The 25,457-nt window shown below is 38.2% G+C and overlaps 3 protein-coding genes across 6 annotated transcripts in view; 1 reads left to right on the top strand and 2 right to left on the bottom strand.

Annotated features, from left to right (window-relative positions):
- LOC126631659 (tRNA-specific adenosine deaminase TAD1-like) overlaps positions 1–25,457 on the bottom strand; it is a 92,397-nt gene that overhangs the window by 65,534 nt on the left and 1,406 nt on the right. The window contains exons 3-12 of one of the 4 annotated variants that reach the window (XR_007626433.1): positions 25,192–25,382; positions 24,974–25,096; positions 24,686–24,799; positions 24,362–24,528; positions 24,210–24,286; positions 23,981–24,100; positions 23,813–23,900; positions 23,241–23,355; positions 23,035–23,130; positions 22,413–22,913 (exon numbers count right to left, since the gene is read on the bottom strand). Coding sequence is in view for 2 of the 4 variants with exons in the window: in XM_050301789.1 (XP_050157746.1) it covers positions 23,242–23,355; positions 23,813–23,900; positions 23,981–24,100; positions 24,210–24,286; positions 24,362–24,528; positions 24,686–24,799; positions 24,974–25,096; positions 25,192–25,382 (994 nt within the window). In the remaining 2 variants the exon portion in view is untranslated. Of the gene's footprint in view, positions 1–22,412; positions 23,140–23,164; positions 23,356–23,812; positions 23,901–23,980; positions 24,101–24,209; positions 24,287–24,361; positions 24,529–24,685; positions 24,800–24,973; positions 25,097–25,191; positions 25,383–25,457 lie in introns of those variants that run through there. The other 3 variants (XM_050301789.1, XM_050301783.1, XR_007626431.1) reach the window with 3 other exon arrangements.
- Positions 12,453–14,254, top strand: LOC126631862 (actin-depolymerizing factor 1-like). The gene is made up of 3 exons (XM_050302056.1): positions 12,453–12,711; positions 13,207–13,472; positions 13,880–14,254. Exons 1-3 carry the CDS (start codon positions 12,709–12,711, stop codon positions 14,028–14,030), a joined length of 420 nt encoding a protein of 139 aa, XP_050158013.1. The 5' UTR covers positions 12,453–12,708; the 3' UTR covers positions 14,031–14,254.
- Positions 15,114–18,176, bottom strand: LOC126631582 (uncharacterized). Its single transcript, XM_050301705.1, has 6 exons — positions 17,705–18,176; positions 16,598–17,154; positions 16,265–16,457; positions 16,050–16,114; positions 15,731–15,941; positions 15,114–15,576 (listed from the first exon to the last, which is right to left on the bottom strand). The coding sequence occupies exons 1-6, from the start codon at positions 17,885–17,887 to the stop codon at positions 15,214–15,216; spliced, it is 1,572 nt and encodes a 523-aa protein (XP_050157662.1). The 5' UTR covers positions 17,888–18,176; the 3' UTR covers positions 15,114–15,213.

Raw genomic sequence — 25,457 nt, 5'->3', positions numbered from 1 at the left:
TATAGTTTAAAAAGAATTGGGCCAAAGCCATGGACCTTGGGCCTAAACTTGGAGGGTTTGGGTGTATATATTAAATGTCAAAGATGGACCTTGGGCCTTGGGGCTCAGATGGACGAAAAACCCAAGTATCATTTTTACGTTTTTTATTTTTGCACTCAGTTTTTTCCGAAAGGATAAAACTGATCATGTGAACAGTTACAACCGTTCTTAAAGATAAACATAAACGGCTTTAACTACTCCATTACGCCATTATATATATGGCTGTCAAATCAGAAACCAATACAACAATTCCATTGCTTCCTTTTCATAATTCACAGAGAAACACCACAACCAATTCGCCAAGAATCCAAGTTCGAGTGCAAGAACTTGGGTTAGATAGTTGTATCCTGCAAGATAGACGTCTATTGAACTGTTGCATTGGTGTAGGGACGAATTTCTATCTTAGGAGATTGCTTCTACAAGCCTTTATCTTCAAAGAACAAGTCAGTGATTTGTGATTTTATATGCAATTTCATTATGTGTTTATATTTTGATATATTGTATCTGTTGTTGAATTTTTCAATAGAAATAAACTGTGCAAATTGTTATATATTATATACTTGACATTTGATTGGCTCTAACAGTAACTGGTAAGCAATCTCTAGCAGCACCTGAAATTATAAGGACCAAAGAGTCAAGGAACATTGAAACTTCATTTAGCATCAGATACAGTACATACCAACTCTTGTTCAACATCCAGCAAAGGAACCATCTTTAATTCTCCTTCTCCAGATAACACTTAGGTAGTCAACTAGTCATGTACGCCATGATAGAAATATCATTTACACATTTCAAATAAGAAAGATAGCAATACCATATGTCACAACTCTTCCAACCAGAACCTTTCTCTACAACATGATCCTAGAATTCACTGTGGCAATATAAAGAACCCTGATCTGGAGTTCAATGTGGCAGTATAACAAAACATAAAGAAACTTACTCCACGTGTAGCAGACTCTCGAGTTTGTTCTTTTGCTTTTATAATTCAAACATAGTTATGCAGGAACACTAAACTCCCATTATGCAATTTGTTTAAATCAATGCCCAAGAATTAATTTCCTCACAATTCATTAGACAATGATAAATTAATCCCACCCAATTTAGCAACCCAACAATTTTCTTCATCAACTCAACAAGTTACCATAACCAAGGACTTAAAACTTTGATTAGTCTTATGAAAATTTAATCCCACAAAAAATAAGAATAAAATCAAAGACTTAAACTTGACAATAATTTACTCTTCAGCCATAATCAGATTTCTCATTCTCTGAATTCAAAAACTCATCCACCCAGATTTTCCGCTGCGACGCCACCGCTCCAACAGTCCTAGAAACCGCCGCACCTCCGCAGTTGTTAGATTCTGCAAAAACCAAACACAACCCACCATCAAAACCAACCTCAAAAACCCAAAAATATCAACAAATACCAAAACTTTAAACTAAAAACAAGAAACCCAAATGCCGTCGTACACAGAGGAGCAGTATGTTAGGATATTAGGACATTGGATAGCTGTTGGTCCATTCCTTTATGGTATTTTGTCTTTTCCTTATAAGAGTTGGTTTTATCCAACAGTAGGGTAAGTGGAGATGTGTTCCAATTGTGAGCACTTCCCCCTCTAGGGTTATATATAAGCCCCCTTTCACCATTTGGGAAAGGTATGAATGAAATTAAGATGTTTTAGTTTATTCCTTTTTCCCTTTTCTCTATATTTTCTGCACTATTTCATCCTCTGGTCCTATCATCTGGTATCAGCAACAGGTTGCTACCATCCATGGGCAAAAGCAAAGCCTCTATGGTGGTGGCCGACGTCTATGGGCAAAAGCAGCTTAATGGGTTTCACGACTCGATGTCTTTATTAGCCACTGGCCAAGAATCATTCCAATCGAATCTGACGGACATTCAAGCTTCCTTAGCTAATATTAGCCTAGTCTATAACCACTTAATGGAGGAGATCCGTGCCTCCAAGCAACACCCACCCCCATCCACCACTCATTCCCAAATCTCAATCAATTCCCTTCACATCCCCTGGGTTCCACATCCACTCTGTTGCCCCCACCTTTCCAACCTATTTCCATTGTTCCTCCTCCAACATGGGGCACCTATTACTCCCGCTCACCATCTCTCCCTTATACCCTAATCACTGGTTACCTACAATCGTCCTCTATCCACTCAACCTCTACCACCACCCTCCGTCCTCACCTTCCATCCTCTTCATTTCACCTTCCCTAATAGCCGCCCTTCCATCAAGGGCCACCACTTACCTTCAACAGCCCAAAACACATGAAGATTGAGCTCTTCCGATTCTTCGACGATGGCCAGTACAGATGGCTTGCCCTCGCAAATAAGTATATGGATTACCACATGGTCGACACCGTCAACCAGGTCACCATCGCGGGCCTCCATTTTACTGGTGATTCTGCCTTTTGGTTCAAATGGTACAAGTTGCATATTGGGTCTAGGCTTTGCACCACCTTTACCAAATCTCTTCTCCAACAGTTTGGGTTGGGCGACCAACTAGACTTCAACATGTCATTTTCCCATGTATCTCAGAAAGGCCCACTAGAGGCCTACATCAATTATTTCATCTGTTTGTCATAATGGGCCCAAGGTTGGTATGATTCTCAACTCCTAGGGGTTTATGGGCTGAAATTTGAACTTCAGGATGACGTCTTAGCACAGGCTCATTCCTCTTTGGCCCGTCCATTGAACTGGCTCGTATTTACGACAATAAGTACCAATGTTGTAGGGGTCTGTTTTGCCCATTCCCCACCCGAACCTCCTCCACACAACCTGCTTCATCGTCGTCTCATCCACCTCATCTCCCAAACCAGCTCCGCCTTCTACGGTCAGGCCACCACTGCGCATCTCCCATATGGAAGTTCAGGAACGCCGTGCCCGCGGCTAATGCCTTTATTATCCAGATAAATACTACCCAGGCCATACATGTGCCACCCTCACCTGTTGCTTTTAGACGCCGCTGCAATCTTCGAGGTCGCCACTTAGACACCTCCTGACTATCTTCTGCTGGCGCCTGATGAAGTTCCGTGGGAGGATCTCATCCCTATCACTCTCAACGAGTTGGCTTCTCCCAAGCACACTCGTGGTCAGGCTATACACTTGGTGGGTCACATTGGGACATTGCCTATTCGGGTTTTTATGGACTCCGAGGCCGATTTCAACTTTCTCAACCCCTCCGTAGCGCTCCACCTCGGCCTTCGCATCGACACCTCCCACATCGAACCTATTGCAGTTGCTAATGGCCATATTTGTCACACACAAGAGCTTGCCTACAATGTCTCGGTACAGTTGCAGAATTATGTTTTTTCTTTGGATATATGGCTCTTGCCCATTGTGGGGTGCGACTTAGTTCTGAGGGCTGAATGGTTGGAAACCTTAGGGTATATTGGCTGGCACTTCAAGAACAAAATCATGGAATTCCAAATCAATGGCACCATCTATAAACAAGTGGGCCTATGCGCCACAAATACTTCACCCTTCTTCGTTTCTTCACAAGTGATTTTAAGTCCCTTGGTAGCCTCCCTGATTCACTCTCATTCCCCTCTTGAAGGCGCCCCTGTTACCCCACTACATATCGAACCGATTCTGCATATGTATTTAGACCTTTTTGATCCTCCCACGGGCCTCTCTCCCACACAGCCAACTGACCATCGCATCACCTTATTGCCTGACACCCATTCAGTGAATATTCGTCTGTATCGCTATGCCCATGCTCAGAAAACAGAGATTGAACGTCAGGTGGAAGACATGCTCACTGCCGACATCATTCGCCCTAGCTCGAGCCCCATTTCTTCACCTACTTTATTGGTCCACAAGGTTGACAAATCTTGGTGGCTTTGTGTGAACTATCGCGGACTCAATCAGGTTAGTCTTCTCCAAATTGGACATCCGATCAGGTTTTCACCAAATCCGAATGTATAAGCCCGACATTCCTAAAACAGCGTTTCGAACACATGACAGACACTTTGAATTTTTTGTGATGTCATTCGGGCTCTGCAACGCCCCTTCCACTTTTCAGGCCTTAATGAATTCTATCTTTAAGCCCTTTCTCTGGAAGTTTGTCCTGGTTTACATTGACGATATTCTCATCTTTAGTCCGACCTTGCAAACTCACCTCACACATTTGGTTTCGATGTTTGAGGTCCTGCATGCTCACAACTTGAAACTTAAGGCTTCCAAATGCTCTTTTGGACAAACCACAGTAGCCTATCTGGGACACATCACCTCGACCGAGAGAGTAGCAGTCGACTCTCACAAGGTGTAGTGTATTTTGGATTGGCCTCAGCCTCGCACCCTCAAGAGATTAAGGGGATTTTTAGGCCTTGTAGGCTACTACCGCAAATTTGTGCGTCACTTCGGTTTACTCGCCTACCCACTCACCGAGCTATTGAAGAAAGATAATTTACAGTGGTCTCATACGACAACTCATGCTTTTTCAGCTCTCAAGCGTGCCATGTCCTCCACCCCGGTGTTGGCCCTCCCTAACTTCACCCAGCCATTCACCATCGAATGTGACGTGTCCGACGCCGGTATTAGGGTTGTCCTCTCCCAAAACCAACACCTCATTGTTTTCCTCAGTAAGCCTTTAGCGGAGAAACATAAAACTTTATCAGTCTATGATAGAGAGATGATGGCCATTGTGTTCGTAGTACAAAAGTGGGGCCCTTATTTGCTCGGGGACCCATTCAAAATTATGACAGACCACCAAACCTTGAAGTACTTTCCCAACCAGTAGATCATAATGCCCACTCAATAAAAATGGCTCTTTAAATTATTGGGCTACAACTATACACTTGAATATCACTTGGGTTCTACGAACTCAGTTGCCGATGCCTTGTCCTGGAAACATGAGTGCTTGGCCCTTATTGGTCTTTCCCAACCTATCTTCGATAGCATCTCAAAGATCCAAGTCAAATACACACAGAACCCGAAGGCTTCTGCCATCCTCCAAGCACTACAGAACTCCAGACCGACGAGATCCTATTTCTCTCTTCGAGGAGATCTTCTTTATTACAGAGATGGCATTTTTGTGGTGGCTTCTTCTCCTTGGCGTACTCACATCTTACATGAATTCCACTCTTCTCCCACTGCAGGACACTCGATGTTCCTCCGTACTTACAAACGAGTTCGTCGTAATTTCAATTCGCCTAGTTTAAAAAAGGCAGTTAAATCCTTTGTTTCTTGCTATGATACCTGCCAGCGCACCAATTACGAGTCCATTAAACCATTGGGGTTGTTGTAACCACTTCCTATTCCCTCTTAAATTTGGACAAACATCGCTATGGATTTTATTGAAGGACTTCCCTATTCCCAGGCCCGCAATGCCATCTTAGTGGTCGTCGATCACCTTATCAAGTATGCACACTTTCTCGCCATCAAACACACTTATTCGGCAGTAAAAATGGCTAATATTTTCCTCCGTGAGGTGTTTCACCTCCATGGCATGCCCAAAACAATCATCAGTGACCATGACCCCATTTTCACCACCCCCAGTCGGATGGCCAAGCAGAGGTTTTGAACCGCACCCTAGAACACTACTTGCGTAGCTTCGTGGGTGATAAACCGAGTTCTTGGGTTGTTTAGCTACCGTGGGCGGAATGGTGGTACAACACCACCTTTCATTCGGCCACTCAAATGACCCATTTTGAGCCAGTCTATGGATATCCCCCTCTGCGAGTCTCCTCGTACTTACCCGGGTCTTCCCTAGTCCATCTAGTGGATACAACCCTTCGTGACCGAGATGCCTTACTCCGCCTCCTTCGGGAAAATCTGCAGCTCGCTCAAGATCGAATGTGCCACTATGCTAACAAAAAAACGCTTGGAGCGCGAGTTCACAGTGGGAGATTGGGTCTTCCTCTGCCTACAACCTTATCGCCAATCTTCAGTCAATCATAACAATTGCCCCAAATTGGCACCCAGGTTCTACGGCCCTTACAAGATTCTTGCTCGTGTTGGGAAGGTTGTCTACACCTTGGACTTGCCTCTCGACTCTCGCATACACCCCACCTTCCATGTTTCACTCCTTAAGCCTAAGTTGGGCTGTAATGTGGTTGATTCCTCTGTGCTTCCTCCTATGTCCAACAAGGGACTTATGACTTGGACCCCAGAAACAATTCTGCAGTGAGGCATATTTAAGCGAGGAACCATGCTGTCACGCGATGGCTGATCAAATGGATGGGTTTACCGAAACATGATGCTACTTGGGAGGATGCTGACACCATTCTCGAACGATTTCCCAACTTCAAAGCTTGACGACAAGCTCATTTTTAGGGGGCAGAATTGTTAGAATATTAGGATATTGGACAACTGTTGGTCCCTTCCTTTATGGTATTTTGTCTTTTCCTTGTAAGAGTTGGTTTTATCCAACGGTAGGGTAAGTGGAGATGTGTTCCAATTGTGAGCACTTCCCCCTCTATGGTTGTATATAAGCCCCATTTCACCATTTGGGAAAGGTATGAATGAAATCAAGATGTTTTAGTTTATTCCTTTTTCCCTTTTTCTCTATATTTTTTGCACTGTTTCATCCTCTAGTCCTATCACAGTAGCATCGGCAATAGTGTCGAGCTAGTCGGCGTTCTTTTTCAGAGGAAAAAGGAGAAATCCGGTTTTCTCCTTTCCTTCTCGCACCTCCACATCTCGAGAAAGGAAGCTCTTCGTCTCCATAGTATAGGGCTAAAAAATCTTTGACACAAGCGAATTAGACAAGAACTGGTGGTTGATAGCGTCTGATCTGAAAACTATAAATAAGGTTTGATAGAGATCTGAAATTTGAGCGTCTAATATTATAGTGGTTGATTAAAAAATAAAAATTTAAATTATAAAGATAACAATTAAGACAACGGCACATGTATTGACCAGACCAAAACATAATACTTTAACAAGTCAACACCAATCATATTGCACCCTTCTCACATTAGCAAAGTATTAGAAGATTGAAGTCGGGCAAATTCGATCCCAAGACAACCTTGCCGACATCTTCACAAAGTCATCACCAAAGTCAACCTTCCAAAAGCTTGTTCGAGGAATAGATATATGTAAGTATCTCATTTGCAATACTTGTAGTTCTCAAGGGGAGTTTTGTCAAACTCATGGGGAGTATCCTAAAGTATACTCACTTGACCTTTTAATGTACTCATTTTCCCTTCAGAATGGTCATACCCTCATGTGCTTGTTCTACTACTTACATCCTAAAGATGTTAAGTATCGAAATGTTGCATGAACTCATCTTTTTTCCTTAAACTATGGGTTTGTCGTATTAGGTTTTACCATAGCCAGTTTTTGGTGAGACTTACTCCTACATGCATTACTCATTAGAGACTCACGTTTGCTACTTGTGCAGACTAGACAAGACGACTTCTTCAACTGCTTTTACATTTGTCTGAAGATCTAATGCACCATCTACTTAAGTATTTATACACTCAAGAGAAAGTGTTGTTAAATTAATTATAGCACATGTGATTATGTGAATTACTAATAGATTGTATTTAGGATACTAGAAGATCCTATATCTTATAATTGTATTACTTCTATGGCAAAGAGTCGTATCTAATTTACTATAAATAAATGCATAAAACATAAAATATAACACATAATTCCTCTTGCCTGTCCATCTTCCTTTAATAAAATAGGCGGCAACACTTTTAACCTTTTGTACATAGAGATATTTGGTATTAATCGATCAATGAGGGCCCGCAGAATGGTCACAAAAATCATTTTTATGGTGATCGGAAAGCACTGCAACCTTATAACTTGTTTAGAAAATTCCAATGTTAAAAAAAAAAAAAATCAAATGAACATATTATGCGCAGTATTTGCAAGTATTTGCAAATACCAATGTCTAATTGTATATTGATTATCATGCGAGAGCAGTATTTGCAAGTATTAGAATGTCTTTTTGTCACCACCATGTGGAGCAAAAAATTATAAAGGTGACACGTAAGCTTTTGAGTAAAAAAGATCAAATTACCTTCGCGTTATATCAGGATTCTCATGGGCATACAACGGACAATAACGGTTCAATAAAGGAAGAATCAAGGGTAATCAATATGAAATTTATTTTATAATCCTCTCATCACTCCTCATCAATCCCTTACTGATTTTATTCAAAAGGTAACTCTCAAAAGTTTCTACTTAAATTAAGAATAATTGTCATGTTAATTGCAAGATAATATTTCACATAATATCTTGCAGTTATTCTCCAATTACCACCATATATGGCCGGCCACTCTCCACCCAAAGGGATGGTCACCCTCCTATAAATACACATCTTATCACACTAAAATACTAGGCTATTTGCTATCCACAAACTCCAAAATACATCTCTTCCAAAAAAAAAAAAAAAAAAAAAAAAAACTCCAAAATACATTCTTTTTCAAAATTCTAACTTTGGCATTGTAGATTCTTCGGCCAAAACCCCCTCTAACTCATTGAGGGCACGTGAGGTTTTTGGCATTAATCTTGCGTGTTATTGTTTTGCAGGTACATTTTATCAAAGGAAGAGACGGCATAAATTTGCATCTCACCCTCAAGTAGTGATAGTGCTCACCAATCTATCTATCATTATTGGATAAGTTTAAATTTTGAGATTTATGTCTATTCACTACACAGATCTAGCAGTGATAAATAGAATACGAAGCATCATCATCACTTGAAAATAATGAACAAAAAAATATTCCTAAGAATGACTCAGATGACACCATTAACTATCACAAAAATAGTTCGATTAGCCTTAACACCCATAGGGAGGTTTCTGGATTTGCTAATAAAAAATTAGCCATCTGCATCTTAATAATTAAATGTGTTCAGAAAAGTTGGATCTCTTATTATATATATTAATTTCATGAAAGTGATAATCATGCATGCCACAAAGCTTCACGTTCTAAAGTTGATCATTTTTCTAATGTGATTCCTTTAAACTCATACGTACGGGCTTTGCTAGACATTGCACAGCTTTGAATAATTTTAAGATGGGCTGAAACCTGAAGATTTTTAAAGCTAAGTTTGTGGGCTTCTATTTGATCTTTGGGTGAGGTTGTAATTAACTTTCAATCTACATAGAGAGCAAAATAAATTCCATACGAATCATATAACTATAAGATAAATCTAAATACTATATATAGTAGTGCAGGATTCAAGAATTTTGCCTACTAGAATCAAGATGAAGCATGCATACCACTTTTTCTTGTTTCCCTTGCTCGTCTCCATCTCTTTTAGGTATTTTATTGAACACCTATCTTTGTAGCTGCCTTGCTTAAGGAGAACGTCAAAGAACCTGAACAATTTTATATGAGGTAGTAATGTCATACTGGGGAGAATTGTTCTTGATCGTTGGCCTATTAGTATATTCGCGAGATGTAAATAGTGCCTCTTTAACTTCAGTAGCTAAAAATCAAATGAATCTATATCTCGAGTTCATGACATATAATCATATTCAAAACCCAATAATGTTAAGAAAAGTAATCATACATGTCTGTAAATGATATCATCAGTAAATTTTACATCCAAATATTTTATATTATTAGATTGTCAATCAAGATCGTTGATTTTGTCAAAATATATTGCTCGAATGTGAGGTTTTTATTGGCTATCTAATAACATGTACACATGAGTGGATGAAAAGTTATACCTGCATTCCATCTTCAATTCTATGATCAATTAGTAGCTTGTTTGGTTTTATGACAAGCCCTTAAAGAAACTTGAGTGGTTTTGACACAAGCCCTTAAGCCAATTATAAATAAGGAAATACCTAGCCTAACTTCTTATTTCTATCCTAAGTGCATGCTTTTCAATGTGAGATCACATTCTACATCTTTACACTCCTTCTCACGTGTGATGATGCACAAGCCAAACATATAAACAACATGTATTAGCTAGGTGACGCGCACTTGCCATTAGACTTTACATATGAAGCAACTGCCTGATTCCAAAAATATATGATCTCATCATAAAACTAATTGACAAAAAAAAACTAAAATACTCAACTCTTTCTAGGTACATGAAAAGTCTCACCTCAATCCACATAGTCATAGCCCCAGGTGAAATGGCTATCATATGCAAGTGCCTTAAAATTAAAGTTAAGGTAAATTACACAAAACTATTATGGGTTGAACCACAATTTCATACCTCATGTTTTAAAAATTACAATGTCATACATCATTTTACGAATTTATTGCAATGTTAGAGCCCACTTCCTAGTCCAATTAGATTAAAAAATTTAAGGGTAAATTACATTTTACCCCCTCAAGTTTAGGGTCGATTTCAATTTCTTACAACATCTTTAAAACATTTCAATTTCATATATTTACTTATCATTTTATTTCAATTTCATACATCCATTAGAAAATCTGTTAAATAAACCATTAAGTATTGATATGGCTGCCAAATATGTGCACCTCCTTTCCCATCCAAAAACCCACCCCATCCCATCCCACCCCTCCCCCACCTCCCCCACAACCCCCCCCCCCCAACCCTACCCCCACAACCCCCCCCCCACCCTACCCCCACAACCCCTGCAACCCCCCCTCCACTCCACTCCACCCCTTATTGTGCGCACCCTCACCTGGTGCTCCAGAACCGGCAATTTCGCCTCCATCACAAACACCCTACATGCCATGTACAGATTCGGCAATGATAAGTAAATGTATGAAATTGAAATGTTTTAAAAATGTTGTAAGAAATTAAAATCGATCACAAACCTGAACGGATAAAATGTAATTTACCCAAAATTTAAAATAAAATCATTTAACTATTTTTATAAAAAATGTAGGACCCACATCCTACAAACCCATCACCATCACCCTCACCCTTCTTCCCCAATCCTCCCGAAGGCATCGACCTCGGCCACTCCTTCGACTCCCCCTCCCTATGTGGCTCTCCTCCCCTTCCTTCCACCTCCGCATCAAGCCCTTTCTCTTTTGGAAGAAGAACGACTCCAAGAAGCTCTCCCCCAACATTCCCTCTTCTGATACCTCTCTAAAACTCAGTTCGGTTCCGGACCCAAACCCTAATCCGGGTTCTACGACGTCGTCGTCAACAACGAGATGACCCTCTTCTTCAGAGATTTAACCCTCAAAGCCTACGCCAAGACCCAGCCCCAAAAATCCGATACTCCCCCAATCTTGAAAAGCATGTCGTAGACAAGAAAATCTTTTCCACTCCGGCCCATTTCGACGGAAAATTGCAGAGGAAACTAACCCTAAACAAAAAAAAATGGACACATAATGATGGGGACTGGATAAATATGATTAGAGTCGGCTAGTGTGTTTTCGATCTCAACCTCAATTTTGTTTTGATAACCCAAGACAATTACTTTAACCCACAGAAATTACTAGAACCCACACAATTAAACCCATAGAAATTAGTTAAGTAGGTCTAATTAAGATGGAATTAGGAGGTCAAATTAAACATGTGTGATAATAAATGCTTTGGATCAACTAATTGGAGTGAAGTTAAAGAGCAACGGAGGGAGGGGATTCTTGGTAATGGACCTTGCAAACCTCCTCGATTTCTGACTACTTGGATCGGGAGAAGTGTTAGAGATGCTGGAGCACAACTTGGGCTTCCAGGAAGTGAAGGCCTTGCAGAACAAGGGGCCCACATCCTCGCTGTTGCAGATGGCGGAGGAGAGGAGCAGCTGGTCGAGTTTTTCAGCCGAGTAGCCGTTTTCCACGGTGGACGGAGCTACTTTCCGTTGAGACTTTGTGGGCTGCAAGTGTGGAGAGGATTTAGGGAAAATGAAGAGAGAAGGGGTCGTTACATGTTGTTTGACGGAAATAACACTGGGAACAAGGGAAATATATGTATGAAGGAGGTGAAGGTAGGTGGTGGTGAAGGTAGGAGAGCAACCGAGGGAAGGGGAGTCGAAGGAGTGGCTGCGAGGCCGATGTCGTCGGGGAAAAGGGTGAGGCTGATGATGTTCCACAATTTTATAAAAATATTTAAATGATTTTTTTTTAATTTTTTTTATATTTAATTAAATTTTTAATCCAATTGGGCTAGGGAGTGGGTTCCATCTCAAGTCACGTCAGCATTTAACAAAGAAATTGAGAGAAAAACTGACTACGGTTTGACATTGCAATAAATTCGTAAAATGAGGTATGACATTGTAACTTTTAAAACATGATGTATGAAATTGTGATTCAACTCATAGTTAAGGTATTTTTGTGTAGTTTATCCTTAAGTTAATAACTCATGACTCATGCAGCTTCAAACCCTAGTTGGATCCCCATATTGGCCACCTCTAAAAACATAACTGAATTGCGAAGTACATGGAAGACCAAGGTTCCAGAAATCTTAATATGGGAGATGAAAACATGGTCAAAACGCCCAAACAATGTAACCCTTTGATTATAAATCTTAATCACATTTAATTATTGGCCAAAAAGGCATCCAAATGCTCCCTTTAACGTGGCAACATGAATTTATTTGACGTAATCAGCCTAACTAATTAAGATAAAAATAAACTCCCAAGAAAATACCGACCCCCATTTTCTCCCACAAAAATCTCTTCTCCCCTGCCTTTCTTTTCCTTCCAAACTCACTTTCTCATGCAGTAATCAAAATCAGAGATTTTTGCATATCTGTCGCACCTTTCTCTTTTATCTGCATTTTCTTTTCTCATTGCACAAGGTTCATCTCCTATAGAAGATCAACATGGTAAGCATGCTCCTCTCCAGCTAATTTTTTTTTTTTTTTTTTCTGTGAAGGTAACATAATTATGGAAATGCATGCGTGATTAAATCATAAAAGTTATTGGCTAGAGTAGAAGATCTGTGATGATTTGTTTTCTTAATATTATCACATATCAAATCTTTTTCTACCTCCGAATTGTGATGCTATGGAACTGTTCTCATTTTCTTTGGACCCATTAATGTGGGAAATTTCAGGCATAATTCAACATTTTCCAAATCTCTTGATCTATCTTGTTTTCCAATGATCATAATGTTTGGGACATACACATCTTTCTCGCTAGCTAGATAGTCAGACATGTTATGTTGTTAAACTGTTATATGATTATCATATAGTCTGACATGTTATGTTGCTAAATTGTTCCAAGACCGCACATTTCCAAACAAATTGTACTGTGACTTACAAAAATCTAATCAATTATGGTGTTAGACTATTTTAATTTTCGGTGACATTGATGGGTAGGCAAACGCTGCTTCTGGAATGGCTGTGCATGATGATTGTAAGCTCAAGTTCTTAGAACTAAAAGCGAAGAGAAATTTCCGATTTATTGTGTTCAAGATCGAGGAGAAGATACAACAGGTGATTGTAGAGAAGCTTGGAGGTCCTGATGAAAGCTACGATGATTTCAGTGCCTCCATGCCTGCCGATGAGTGCCGCTATGCCGTCTATGATTTTGATTTTACAACCAATGAGAACTGCCAGAAAAGCAAAATATTCTTCATTGCATGGTTAGTAAGTATAAAAATTGATTTTTTTTTCTTAAAAAAAATAGACAAAAGTATACAAATTGATTTTACTTAAGTTGCTTGTGTGATGTATGGTTCATTATGTGTATATTTGCGTAACATGACGTAATTAGAGATGTTTTCTTATCATACGAGACATTTTGTGTACTATGATTGTTAGGCTAAAAGTTAAAATTGAACTGATGTTAGGAAGAATCTTGGTAGAATTAAGGCTCTAATTGATATCATTTCGTAAGCATAACATGCAATAGATATCTAATAAGAGAACCGTAGTCTTCAAACACCCATTGTTGATAATCAAATTCCTTAAAAGTAAAGAAAAACTTCTAGAATTGATTAATGAAAGCTATAGACCATTTTATTGGCTTCTTGTGGATGTACATATATAGGGCACCCGATACATCAAGGGTGAGAAGTAAGATGCTTTATGCAAGCTCCAAGGACAGATTCAAGAGGGAGTTGGAAGGCATTCAAGTGGAGTTGCAGGCAACAGATCCTAGTGAGATGAGCTTGGATATCATAAAAGGGCGGGCACTCTAAACATTCCTGTAGAGCATTGGTCCATCACTTCGTCATATGATCTGTCTTTCAATTTTCCTAGTCGTGTGAGTTATTTTAAATTAATTACTTTATTTTCAGATCAGCTGTTTATTCAGATCTAAAACTTAATTTGATTGATACATTCCTTTGCTGTATTGGTGTATGTCAGAGTTTATTATGTTCTCTTAACAAAGGATAATATCACTTAAGATATTTGGTGCAAACATTTTTTTTTTAGCATGCGATTTTATCTACACTAAGTGGGTTGAGGGGAGTGGGTTAAACCTCACAATGGGCTTACCACCGCCTCGATTAATGTCTAGGTGTTTGAAAATTAAGAAATAACCCCTAGACCTGCTGAGGTGCCCGCCAAGATCATCTAGGCACCCGCCTAGCCCGTCCAAACCCGCCTAGGTCGTGAATCACTCAGACAGAAAATAGATAACTTTCACTTTGCATTTTATTTTTTTCAATAAATTGTAAGAGACTTGTTGCATACTTAAATGAACACACAACCCATGTTTTCTTTAAGTTCCAAAACTTCATAATATATGTCATTCTATTTTGAAGTCTAAGGTGAAATTATAAATATTTTAAATATAAGCATACACTTATTTCAACGAAATATAATAGATTTACTTAAATTTACTTAGTCCACCTAAGAGCTCGCCTAGGCCTTGCCTAGGCGCTAGGCCCCAACCCACTCCCCAACTAGCGTCTAGCGTCTTTTAGAACCTTGCCTTTAGAGAGAATCGAACCTAAGACCTCTCACTTACAAGTGAAGAGGAATATCACTAGATCGTAGTATTAAGTGGCAAGGTATTTGGTGTAAACTTATCTTTGGGATTTTTCGTATTTGAGACTAGAAGAAAATATTGTTAGGGTGTGTTTAAAATTCCCTATCAACTTTAAGGGGAGTGTTGTTTAGCCAAAATCAAGGATAAAACCTTGTTTGATATAACTGTCGCCCATGAGATTTGAATTCAGAACATTCTCCAACAAAGTGAAGACTGTCAGTCAACTAAATGATCGTGTAAGGATAAAACTTTAAGTGGATATTAATCAGCTAAGTTACTTGGAATCTTATGTTCAAATCTCTTCATTTAAGTCTAGGACATAAAATTACAAGTCATAGCCTATGGAACACATAGAAAATGCACAACAGGAGACATTGGAAAAGGTTCTATTGCGTTTTATTTCTACTTTTCCAGTATTCATCTTCCCAAACTTCTACTTGCCTAGTTGAATTAGCCTTTCTCTCAAGAAAATTACGAAGAGCCGGAGAATCGTATGGAGGAGGCAGAGTGCATGGCAGTTCATCACTAGGATACTTCACCATGGACTCCACCATGAAGTTCTTCCATGTACCATTTGCAGCACATGCCATTGTTTCTGAGCATAGCTCCACTGCACTGGGAGGTATAGTCGCTTTGAATTGCAAGAGCTTTGCATATTCATTTAGCACATGAAACATGTAATCGTACACATAGTCCATCTTTAGATCTTCTTGTATGAATTTGCTAGCTGCCTCCCCAATTTCCTGCACCTGCCATATTTACAAGATACCAAAAATGTTAATTTCATGAACCTACAGTTCAAATTCACAGTATGCAACATAACATGCCCTATTGTTTCACAAAAAATACATATAATTTCATTGTATGCTTGAAGTTCTACTAGGACATAGATAGATATATAACCTTGTCTGTGTGATTATTGCCCCATTCCACCGCGAACTTAAGAGAAGTGCACTTGCTGTTGTCCCTAATAGGCCAATAATGCTGCAATGGCGTCATGCTTCTCATAAAGAAATCGTAGTACCGAGGCTTTACATACAGCGTCATAGAATTGCATGCCATGATGTATTTTTCACTTACAGACCACGCCCATCCTTCTACATAAATTTTATACCTGTGCAAACCAAATTAAGCTCTATATATCAGTACAACACAGCAAAAAGGAAGAAAGTTTTAAGTTGTTAATAAATGGAATTTCAAATGAAAAGATATCGAAAACTACCTATGCTTGCACTGGTCTTCCAAGTTGGATTGCTTGTACCCTTGTTTAGATTCTTTCTCCCAATCCTGAAAATTAAAATAACAAATAGAAATATGCAGTGTTATCTATTATAATCTGTACGAAAGTAAACAGTTTCTGAGATTAATTTGGGTAAAAGAAAGTACACAAACTAATACATTAGGAAGTTATATTTGTGTATATATACAGAAATTTACCTGTATATATAGGCGTGTATTCCAGTCATTTTTTTCTGAGACATTGCATTTGAGAAGGTCCTTTCTGGTTGGAGCCACATGAGGGTTACCTTTCCAGTAAGCATAGGGGATCCTGTCCTTCCACTTTGTTCTTTTATTGCCTTCTTTTATGCTTGGCAATAAACTTCTCCATGGTTTTATGTTGATCTCAGCCCTGCCAAAATTAAAAGAAGAGTTTGCAAGATTCCATGTGTAACATATGGTTCCTTCAAATAAACAAAGAATAAAAAACAAAGGGCATTTCACATGCAAAAACACTAAATATTTGTAAGAGTAAGACATAAGCAATTTTACCAGCCCCAAAAGGACCAATCTGGAAACACAATGTCCAAGCTCTCCTCGTCTGCACAATATCGAAACACCGGTGGTGGGCCAACATTAGGCCCCCGAAAGTCCTTTGATCGGACGACAGGCCGATCATCGCAGTCAAACATGAGCTCCAAGTCAGGCAATCTACCAGGGTAAACCCTTAGAAGCTGTAAAATGCCCCATAACGTGAACATGTCCCTAGTTTGTATGGATTGTCTGTACTTCTCTATGTAGGCCTTTCCGTCCACGATCACAAGCCTAAAATGTGCAGTCTTTCGGGCCCGCTCTATCATGTCCCTTGTGATTCCCGTCCCTTTCCACGGTCTTAGATCTTCATGGATCCATCGGAAGTGTGACGGGCATGTGAGGTTTGATGGACGGTTAGGATTTGTGGGGTTGTGTGTGGTAGGGTAGGTTCTTGGACAAGTTTGTGTTACATTAATTCCTTTGGTACACTGCAGAGGGAATTCAGTTCTTTTTGGGGTTTCTTTTGTGGGTATGATTGATTCGTTAGAATAAGTACCTGAAAATATAAACTTTCTCTGAGAAAGAGAGAAAGGATGAAAATATTTTATACGTTAGTATGAAGCAAAATTTTGATACAAAAGAATCTTTTATGTGAAATGCAAAGGTACCAAAAAATAAAATTAAATATTAGAAAAGTAAAAAGATTAAACACTCCATCTGGAGTTTGAAGTTGATTCTTTGTAATTGCTCTGAACAATAAGGAAGTAAAATATTATTGTATTTCGATGACCAAACTTCGGAAATCTTAGTTTTTTCCACTCGTGCTAAGTGAGAAGAGATAAGACTACAATAGTCGTCTAACGACCGAGCCCTTATGTATAGTAGCGTTATTATTTTCCAGACTATATTTTCTGGCCACCTCTGCAATATATGGATCCACTTCAAGTAAGGTGGTCGATAAATACCTTCGATATGTTTTTCTTTAGTTTAAAATTTTTGTTATAAATAGTCTTATTTAAGGAAACAAAATATAGAAGATAATAAACATACCCACTATGTGACAAACTAGAATTCCCTTATTCAAACTTTATGTATAATCTAGCATTATGAGTTCATTGAACTTACAGTATCAATCCAGCCAGCAGATAACAAAGCAGCAACACACAAAAGCAGCAACAACAGGAAGAAGATTAAAGAAGCTGTTGCACTTCTCTTCTGCAATGGCCTCCAACTTGTTCCTATAAAATGCCGATGCAATCCTGTCCCATCCAACAACTCATACAAATGCTTCCCATTGTTCCTCTTCATGTTTATGCTTCAAGCTATCCTCCAAGCCACCTTGAGGAGGCCTCCTGTACTTCTATGCTATATAGTCAAGTCTATGAGAACTTCAATTACAAGTCCTTGGCCTTGCTATCTAGCTTCTTCTCAATCTTATCAGATATTTAATATTTATGTTGTTAGACTGTCAATTTAGATCATCCTGTCAAACAAGAGCCCATATAACAACTCATATAGGTTTTCTGCCACCATAACAACTCATATATTGTTTGGCAAGAAAACTCGTGTCTATATATTTATATATTAACAATTGACAACATTTGTTTGGCAAGAAAACTATATATATGTATTTTGCACTTACCATGTATGTTTACATTATCGTGGAATGTGCAGTGTCTAACTTTCATAATTCATGTTTTATGCCGCCACCTCCGTAATTGCATGAAAGACTCCCCAATTTTTGAAGAAAAGTCTCCAAAGTTTATGAGGTCTTCGGCCTAACAATGGACCAAGCTGGTCAGGGGTTGCGTGTTTTATCAATCTTGGAAAATGGAACACCCTCCGCCGTTATGGCCAAATTTTCATTATTGACCTAAACCATCTAAGAATTTTTATCCTACCTATATATATATATATATATCTCTCTCTCTCTCTGTCTCTCTAAATTTCAACAGTCCTTATTTAACCCAGTGGATGGATAAGGTACGCTGCTACAGTGACCTACTGGGACAATTTGCAGCAATAAAGTTTATTAAGTATATACTTAAATAAACAAAAGGGGTCAAATAATTACAGATGACAAACTACTCAATTAAATCAAACATGTTACAGTAATTAAGTTTATTAATTAAGTAGAAAATTAACTAATTGCATCGTTTACTTTGACAGAAAAGAATAGAAATATTATAGTAATAATTGTCTTGTAGTTCAAAAGGGGATATATATGGTTTTTAAATGAAAAAAAAATAAAAAAATAAAATCTCTGAAGAAAAAGTTTAGAAAGTTGTTGACGTAATTGATATCGATTATATATCATCATAAGTTAACCTTGATCATTTACAAGGATGATGAGTAAAATTGGAAAAAGGGGTGAAATATAGCGACGGTTAAAGTGGAAATTGTAGGGAAACAACGTTGCATGCATGCATCAAGGCCGAAGGGATGTGTTTTTAACTCTCCTGTATATATGATGAATTGCTTGCATGCATGCTTTGCTTCCTCTATTATTTATTTATTCAAGTAACAGTTGCTTCCATGCAAATTATCCATCACTGCGCAAGTTCTCCAGCGTGAAATGAAGATTAATTAAGGAAAAACGTGATCCGTTTAATTAGGCACTTAATTTGGTGCATCATGGTTTGTAGTTTGTACTTTAAGATTCCAAAGTACGACTGGAAGAGGTTGCTCTCAGCCTTTCCCACAGTCACAGACTCACAAATAAAAACTGGGAGGCAATATCCATGTATGTATTCATTATCGTGGAATGTGCGGTGTCTTGCTTTCTGCCTTTTCCACAGTCACAGACTCACAGACTCACAGACTCACAGACTCACAAATAAAAAAATGGGAGGCAATACCCATTTGTTGTTCACCGTTATGGGCAGGACAGAGTGAAAATTTGACGTGTGAAGGGCTGAAAATAGTAAAGCCAAAGTACATAAAATAAGAGATTAAAGATGTAAAAGGACGTTTTGTTAAATCCTAGAAAAGAATAAATGGAACGATATTGAAAACCACGAACCAAATAACCAATATAAACTAATTTAGTGGGAAGGGAGCAGGCGCGGAGCCATTAAGGAACAATGATGGTTTCGGGTCTACTCTAACAAATTTTTTTCCACAGAAAAAACTAGAGCTACCCCTCTAATTTTCCAAGACTTTTAAGGGTATTAGAGCTCCAAATCTTTTTCTTATCCCTTCATTAAGTTTGACTTGAGATTGGTTACTCTTATGCAGTTAACCAACCTCATTGTGAGTTTTGAGGGACTCAAGTAATCATTAGAAGAGGGAGAGACATGAAGTTGGCAAGAGAGCTGTTTTTTTTTTCTTTGTTTTTTTATTCCTTAAAGTCTTTTAATACTATTACTTTTTCTTTTTTTTTTCTTTTTTTTCTATATTTCCCTCCTCCTTTCTTCATTCTTTCGGTTAAAGGGATTTTTATTTTGAATCTGAGTCATGATCTTACTGGGCATGGGGGTTGAGTTCAGGAAGAGGTTAATAAGAATGACATCATACCAAACTCGAATAATGATGGTTAGTAGTTAGGACACAATAGATCCCTATTTTTCTTGGATCAGAAGAGCTTTTTAGAGTGAGACTTTTGGCCCCTCCTGAGCCAAAATTATAGCTCCGCCACTGGGAAGGAGGGAGGCAGCAATAACTTAAAACTTGTAACCTTCATGATATATATTTTTTATAGTACAACGATATATTTTACCTTAAAGGGAGGGGAGAGTTCGGCTAAGCCACACAATGAGCAACCTAATTTGGTATTGAATTTGCCCTCCACGAGATTCGAACATAAGACATTTCACGTACAAGTGAAGAAAAATATCACTAAAATAGTACAAGGATCCACTCTCTTACAACCTTCAAGATATATTACTTTGCGTTGATGGAATTCTGGTGTATGATAACAGACCACCGGATCTTCTACGGCACACACTACACTAATGGCCCACCACTCCTAATTTGAGGCCCACCCTTACCCTAATTTTTGAGCCCACCCCCTCCCAAACCCTCCCCCACTCCAACGCACAGAAAAATCCTGTCTCCTTTGGCCATATTACATGTATTGTGGAGTTACTCATACCATTTTATATATTATTATGTAAATTGCTAATATAGTCTCTGAATTATAACCTAAGTAAAAATTAGGTCTCTAAATTATTATTTTTTGAAAAATTAGTTCTTGAATTATAAAAATCTGCCAATTACATCCCTAATATTAGATTCAAAGCTATTATATTCAATTTTTTGTCAATTTAAGTAACGTTACTTCTATGTGATACACATTGGAGAGTAGATTGGTAATTTTTCATAAAAAATAGTGTATGAAGTTAACTTTTGAGAGTAAATTAGACGTTAGATCTGTAACCTACATGAAATGTTAAGGGCTTATAGGCAAGAAAATAACGATATTACACACTAAAGTGTGTCAAATGACTTAAGTTGACAAAAAATTGGATAAATTAGTAGGGATGAAATTAGCAATTTTAAATGAATTTAGGGGCTTATTTTACCAAAAAAAATAATTCAAAGACCTAATTTTCACTGAGATGATAGTTTAGAGACTAAATTGGCACTTCATCCTATATTTTGTGTACATATAAATTTTTTAAAAAGAAGTAAAAATATAATACGGAATGAGAGAAATGAGAGAAAGCAAGAGAGAGAGAATGTGAGTTTTTTCATTTTTGTTTTTTTATATTAGATATGCTATGATAACATGTGGGTGAAGTTCGGAAAAAAAAAACAAATTTTAGTTTGTGTAAAATCACATTACTACCCATGGTTTTATTTGTAATAGAAACCCAAATTGTTTTTTTTTTTTTTTTAAGCACATCGATATTTTTACACTAAGGAAAGGAGGAGTTCGGTTAAGCCACACAATGGGCAGCTTAACTTGGTATCGAATTCGCCATCCACGAGTTTCAAACCTAAGACTTCTCACTTCCAAGTGAAGAAGAATACCACCAGACCGTAGTACTGAGTGGCAAATTATCTTTTTACCTATGCTTGGTTGACAAAGAAAATTTTATTAATAGGTAATTTAGATTTTATTACTAATTTAGTTATATTGTTAGACCATCTCCAACCCTTGGGCTAAAAGCCAAATTTTTTAGCCTGGAAAATTTAGCTTTTAGCCCAGAAACATCTTTTCTGCTCCAACCCTTCTACCCTAAAATTTTAGCCCGGAATTATTAAAGAATGAAATTAGCCTAAATTTTTTTCTTAAATCAATTTTTTTTTAAAATAAATAAATAAATATGTAGATTATTGTAAATTAATTTTATGAACATTTTAATCTAAAAAAATTTAAATTCCGATAAACATTTCGCATTTAGCCCGGGTGGAAAGTTCCGGTATTTGGCCCAGAAATAGCATTTGGCATTTAGCCTAAAATTTTAGCATAGGTTGGAGAGTGTTTGGGGGGGGGTAATTTGGCTTTTAGCCCAGGGTTGGAGACTCTTTATCTCTCTCTTGAATAATCCAGATTCTCTAGTTCATCATCTCTAGACACAGATCCAGAGATCTCTCTCTTGAACAATCCAGATTCTCTAGTTCATCATCTCTAGACACAAAGATCCAAAGATGATCTGAACTGAGAAAAGAAGGATGGCGGAATGGACAAGAAATAAATGAATATGAAGTGGTACACAAAATTGAAACCAAAAGCAACAAACTGAAAACTATTTAAATTAATTTCACATGCAAGTTTTTGTCTCATGCATCATCCTTCGTTTCTCCCTCCCTTCACCCTTCGCTTGTTCATATTTTTCCTCATATTCCTTTCCTCTATCTTTATCACGGATAATAAAAAACATAACGCTAAAAACAAAATGGTTATCAAAATTGCTAAATTTGTTTTCTAGCTTCTGCAAAATGTACACGCTAGGTGCAGACTGGGGATGCAAATTAGGCTCACCAACACAACAATTGCCGTGTGGAACTTTAAAGTAAGTCAAAGGGGTTTTATGACTTGTGAATCTAAAGAGTAACAAGTACGTAGCCTACAAAATTCCTAGCTTCTTTGGGCCCCCCTTAGGCAGTAGGCACTCATATTTCGGTTCCTTAATCACAGCTTTGCCGGCCTTGGGCGTGTAGTTTTGACATGTCAGCAAAAAATACAGATCAGAGCTCTTCGGGCCTTCGGCATAACATACACTTCCAGCTCTTAAGTTCTGCTAATATTCATGCCCGTTCAAATAGCCATTCTAACACTTCCAGGAGTTTTCTAGTCAACAAGAAGATCAGTTATAAAAAATCAGAGGATCAAACTCTCATCCAGTTTGGCACTAAAGAGTTGTTTGCGAAAAAGGCTGCACAGCTGCTGCTGACAGAAGCGTTCACACAATTCACAGTAATAAGCAATAGAACCAAAATATTAACTGCGAGTTTGCTATTTCAAGAAGAGATACGCAGAAAGGTGCAACGAGGGGTGACACAATGACCTCACTCCTTTGTTGGTCCAAACACAAACCACTCCATCGGTATTATGCCGTTGGAGTGCAGAAACTGTCATTTTCTAACCACTGATGTCCTGATTCCTGAAACCCCTAAATAATTAGTGTCAAATTTCACATGATTACCATATATACTCACAAAGATCATAATATACACAAACACCGACCACTATTGTTTCTTGATATGCAGTGACCTTACTGTATCATGGCAGCGAATGCCTCAAAATGTGGGGGTTTCAATGGCCAATTACTAAAGGGAGGTCTTGTTTTTAGAAGTTTTGAGGTTAAATTGTATTCCTGTGCCCTTTCCTGCATAAAGTAACAGGGTAAAATTAGCTGATGGAAAAAGAAATGATATCCAGTAAATGAACCACTTCTTTTTCTCTCTATTGTTTGGCTGTTGCACAATATATAAGCATCGGTTGTTATATAACTAATTCATGAATTTTGTACTAAAAGATGTTGAGCAGAAGACGACTTCTACAGATATCTAAAACTATGTAGATCATTCCATTTTACACAACAAGCAACAACTAATCTTTCAGTTACACGCGAACAATGGTCTCAGTACGTAGTTTGAACTTCTAAGTAACCAAAGCACAAAGACCTCTTAAACAACTTCTGCAACTTAGCAGGTTTTGATGGTTTAATGTCATGAATTTATTGATCACTTGTAAAGAATATTCCTAAAACTACATAATCACCTAGATCAACAAAATATTATATAAAGAAGTCTGCAAATCAGTATCTGGAGTATTGACCATACCTTGATTTCTTGATAAGACATCTCATTCACTGGGATTTTGATAGGGCATTCATGTCTTAGAGACAAGAAAATTTCCAACAGCCGCTTTCTGTCAAACAATAAGAGTGATATGAAAATGGTAATAACTGCCTTCTCTATATATAGGTTGCATCACACTTATCACCCTACTTGCATAATAATGACTCAGTTGATGGATAATGTGCCCCTTTCGCAGCAGTTCCTTGCTTTCTTCCGGTGGTTCCAAGAATGACTTCATGCAGACCAGATTTATTCCAGCATATCGAATACCTGAGAATCAGAACATTAAAGAATCATGTACCAAAAACGTAAAGCATTAAGAAATTAGTAACCAAATAATTACATGATAACTTTGTTGGCACATGTCCGATTAAATTACCCGCATGTTAAAGTGGTCAAAGCTGTCTCAGAATGCTGAAATTCCTTTTGTGGTGTTGGAGCTGCCCATATTAATGGCTGCCAGTAGCATTAGTGTACACGTTTATGATAACCTTCTCACTTTCAAAATCACAGAGTACAAATTTCACTGACCTGGTTCACTTGGAAAGGACTCATCAGCTCATTTGATAATGGTTGAACACGATCGTGCAACGCTTGTTTCAATTGATCAACCACAGAAACCATTTTATAGTTTCGGGATTGCCCAACAGTGACCGAAGAAAGGTATACAGGTTGCAGAAAGAATGAAAGCAAAGATCCTGGAAAAGAATATGAAAGTGCTCATCAACTAATTATAACTAGAAGTGCCCAAACCATTTAAGTACTTCCAGTAATCATGAAGAAGTCAAGCTATGAATATCCAGGATCGACTGAATGAAACCGTATCTGGAGTACACGACAGATCAAACGACAAACCTTGAACTCCAACAACATTCCAGCGGGCTACCTTGTCAGAGCAACTAACTGATAATGTTGTATCACCGCGACCAGGCTTTCTTTGTACCAAGGCAATTAGTTGTGAAGCATCACCTGAAAATGGAAGCAACATACAGATGCTACATCACTCAAGTTTCGTATCAAGTGCAATGATTCTTTTCTCAAGAGGAAACCACCATAAACCACTACAGAAATACGCTTTACTAAACCCACCACATTGGGGTAAAAAATGGAAACAAAGTAGAGAATGGTTCAAAATTCCACTACCATTAGTCTTTGGTGGAGCCTCTCCTGCGATGACATTATTAAGCTCGTCCAAAGATGAACCCCGTTCTCTCGGTGCAGTATGTTTTGGAGGAGACAACAGTGAACTCGGAGAAGCAACCCCACCTGCAAGAACCATAAACAGTATAACTACAATTGAGGTTTCTCCTGATATAAGTTAACATCTAATTAGATCAAGAACAATATGAACAGAAAATTACATGGCAGTTGCGATATGTACAAGTGCAAATTCCAATCCTTCTTCATTGTGTATTTTCTTTCGCCATCACCACCCGGGTCCAATTCAAAAATCAAGTTTTTGGCATCACAGTTTTGAATCTGCGTGCTTTCATCGTCATCACTCTTCTTACTACAAATTTGAGAAAGACATTGAATCTGTGCATAGAAGAACCTACCACCACGAAACCCACGTACCCGAATAAGCACCATATATTACAAATATGAGGTACATATATAGTTAACAAAA

Source organism: Malus sylvestris, chromosome 1 (genome assembly GCF_916048215.2).
Source record: "Malus sylvestris chromosome 1, drMalSylv7.2, whole genome shotgun sequence".
Lineage (NCBI taxonomy): Eukaryota > Viridiplantae > Streptophyta > Magnoliopsida > Rosales > Rosaceae > Malus > Malus sylvestris.
Note: the sequence above shows the minus strand (reverse complement) of the source record. Positions and strands in the feature narration are given on the sequence as shown.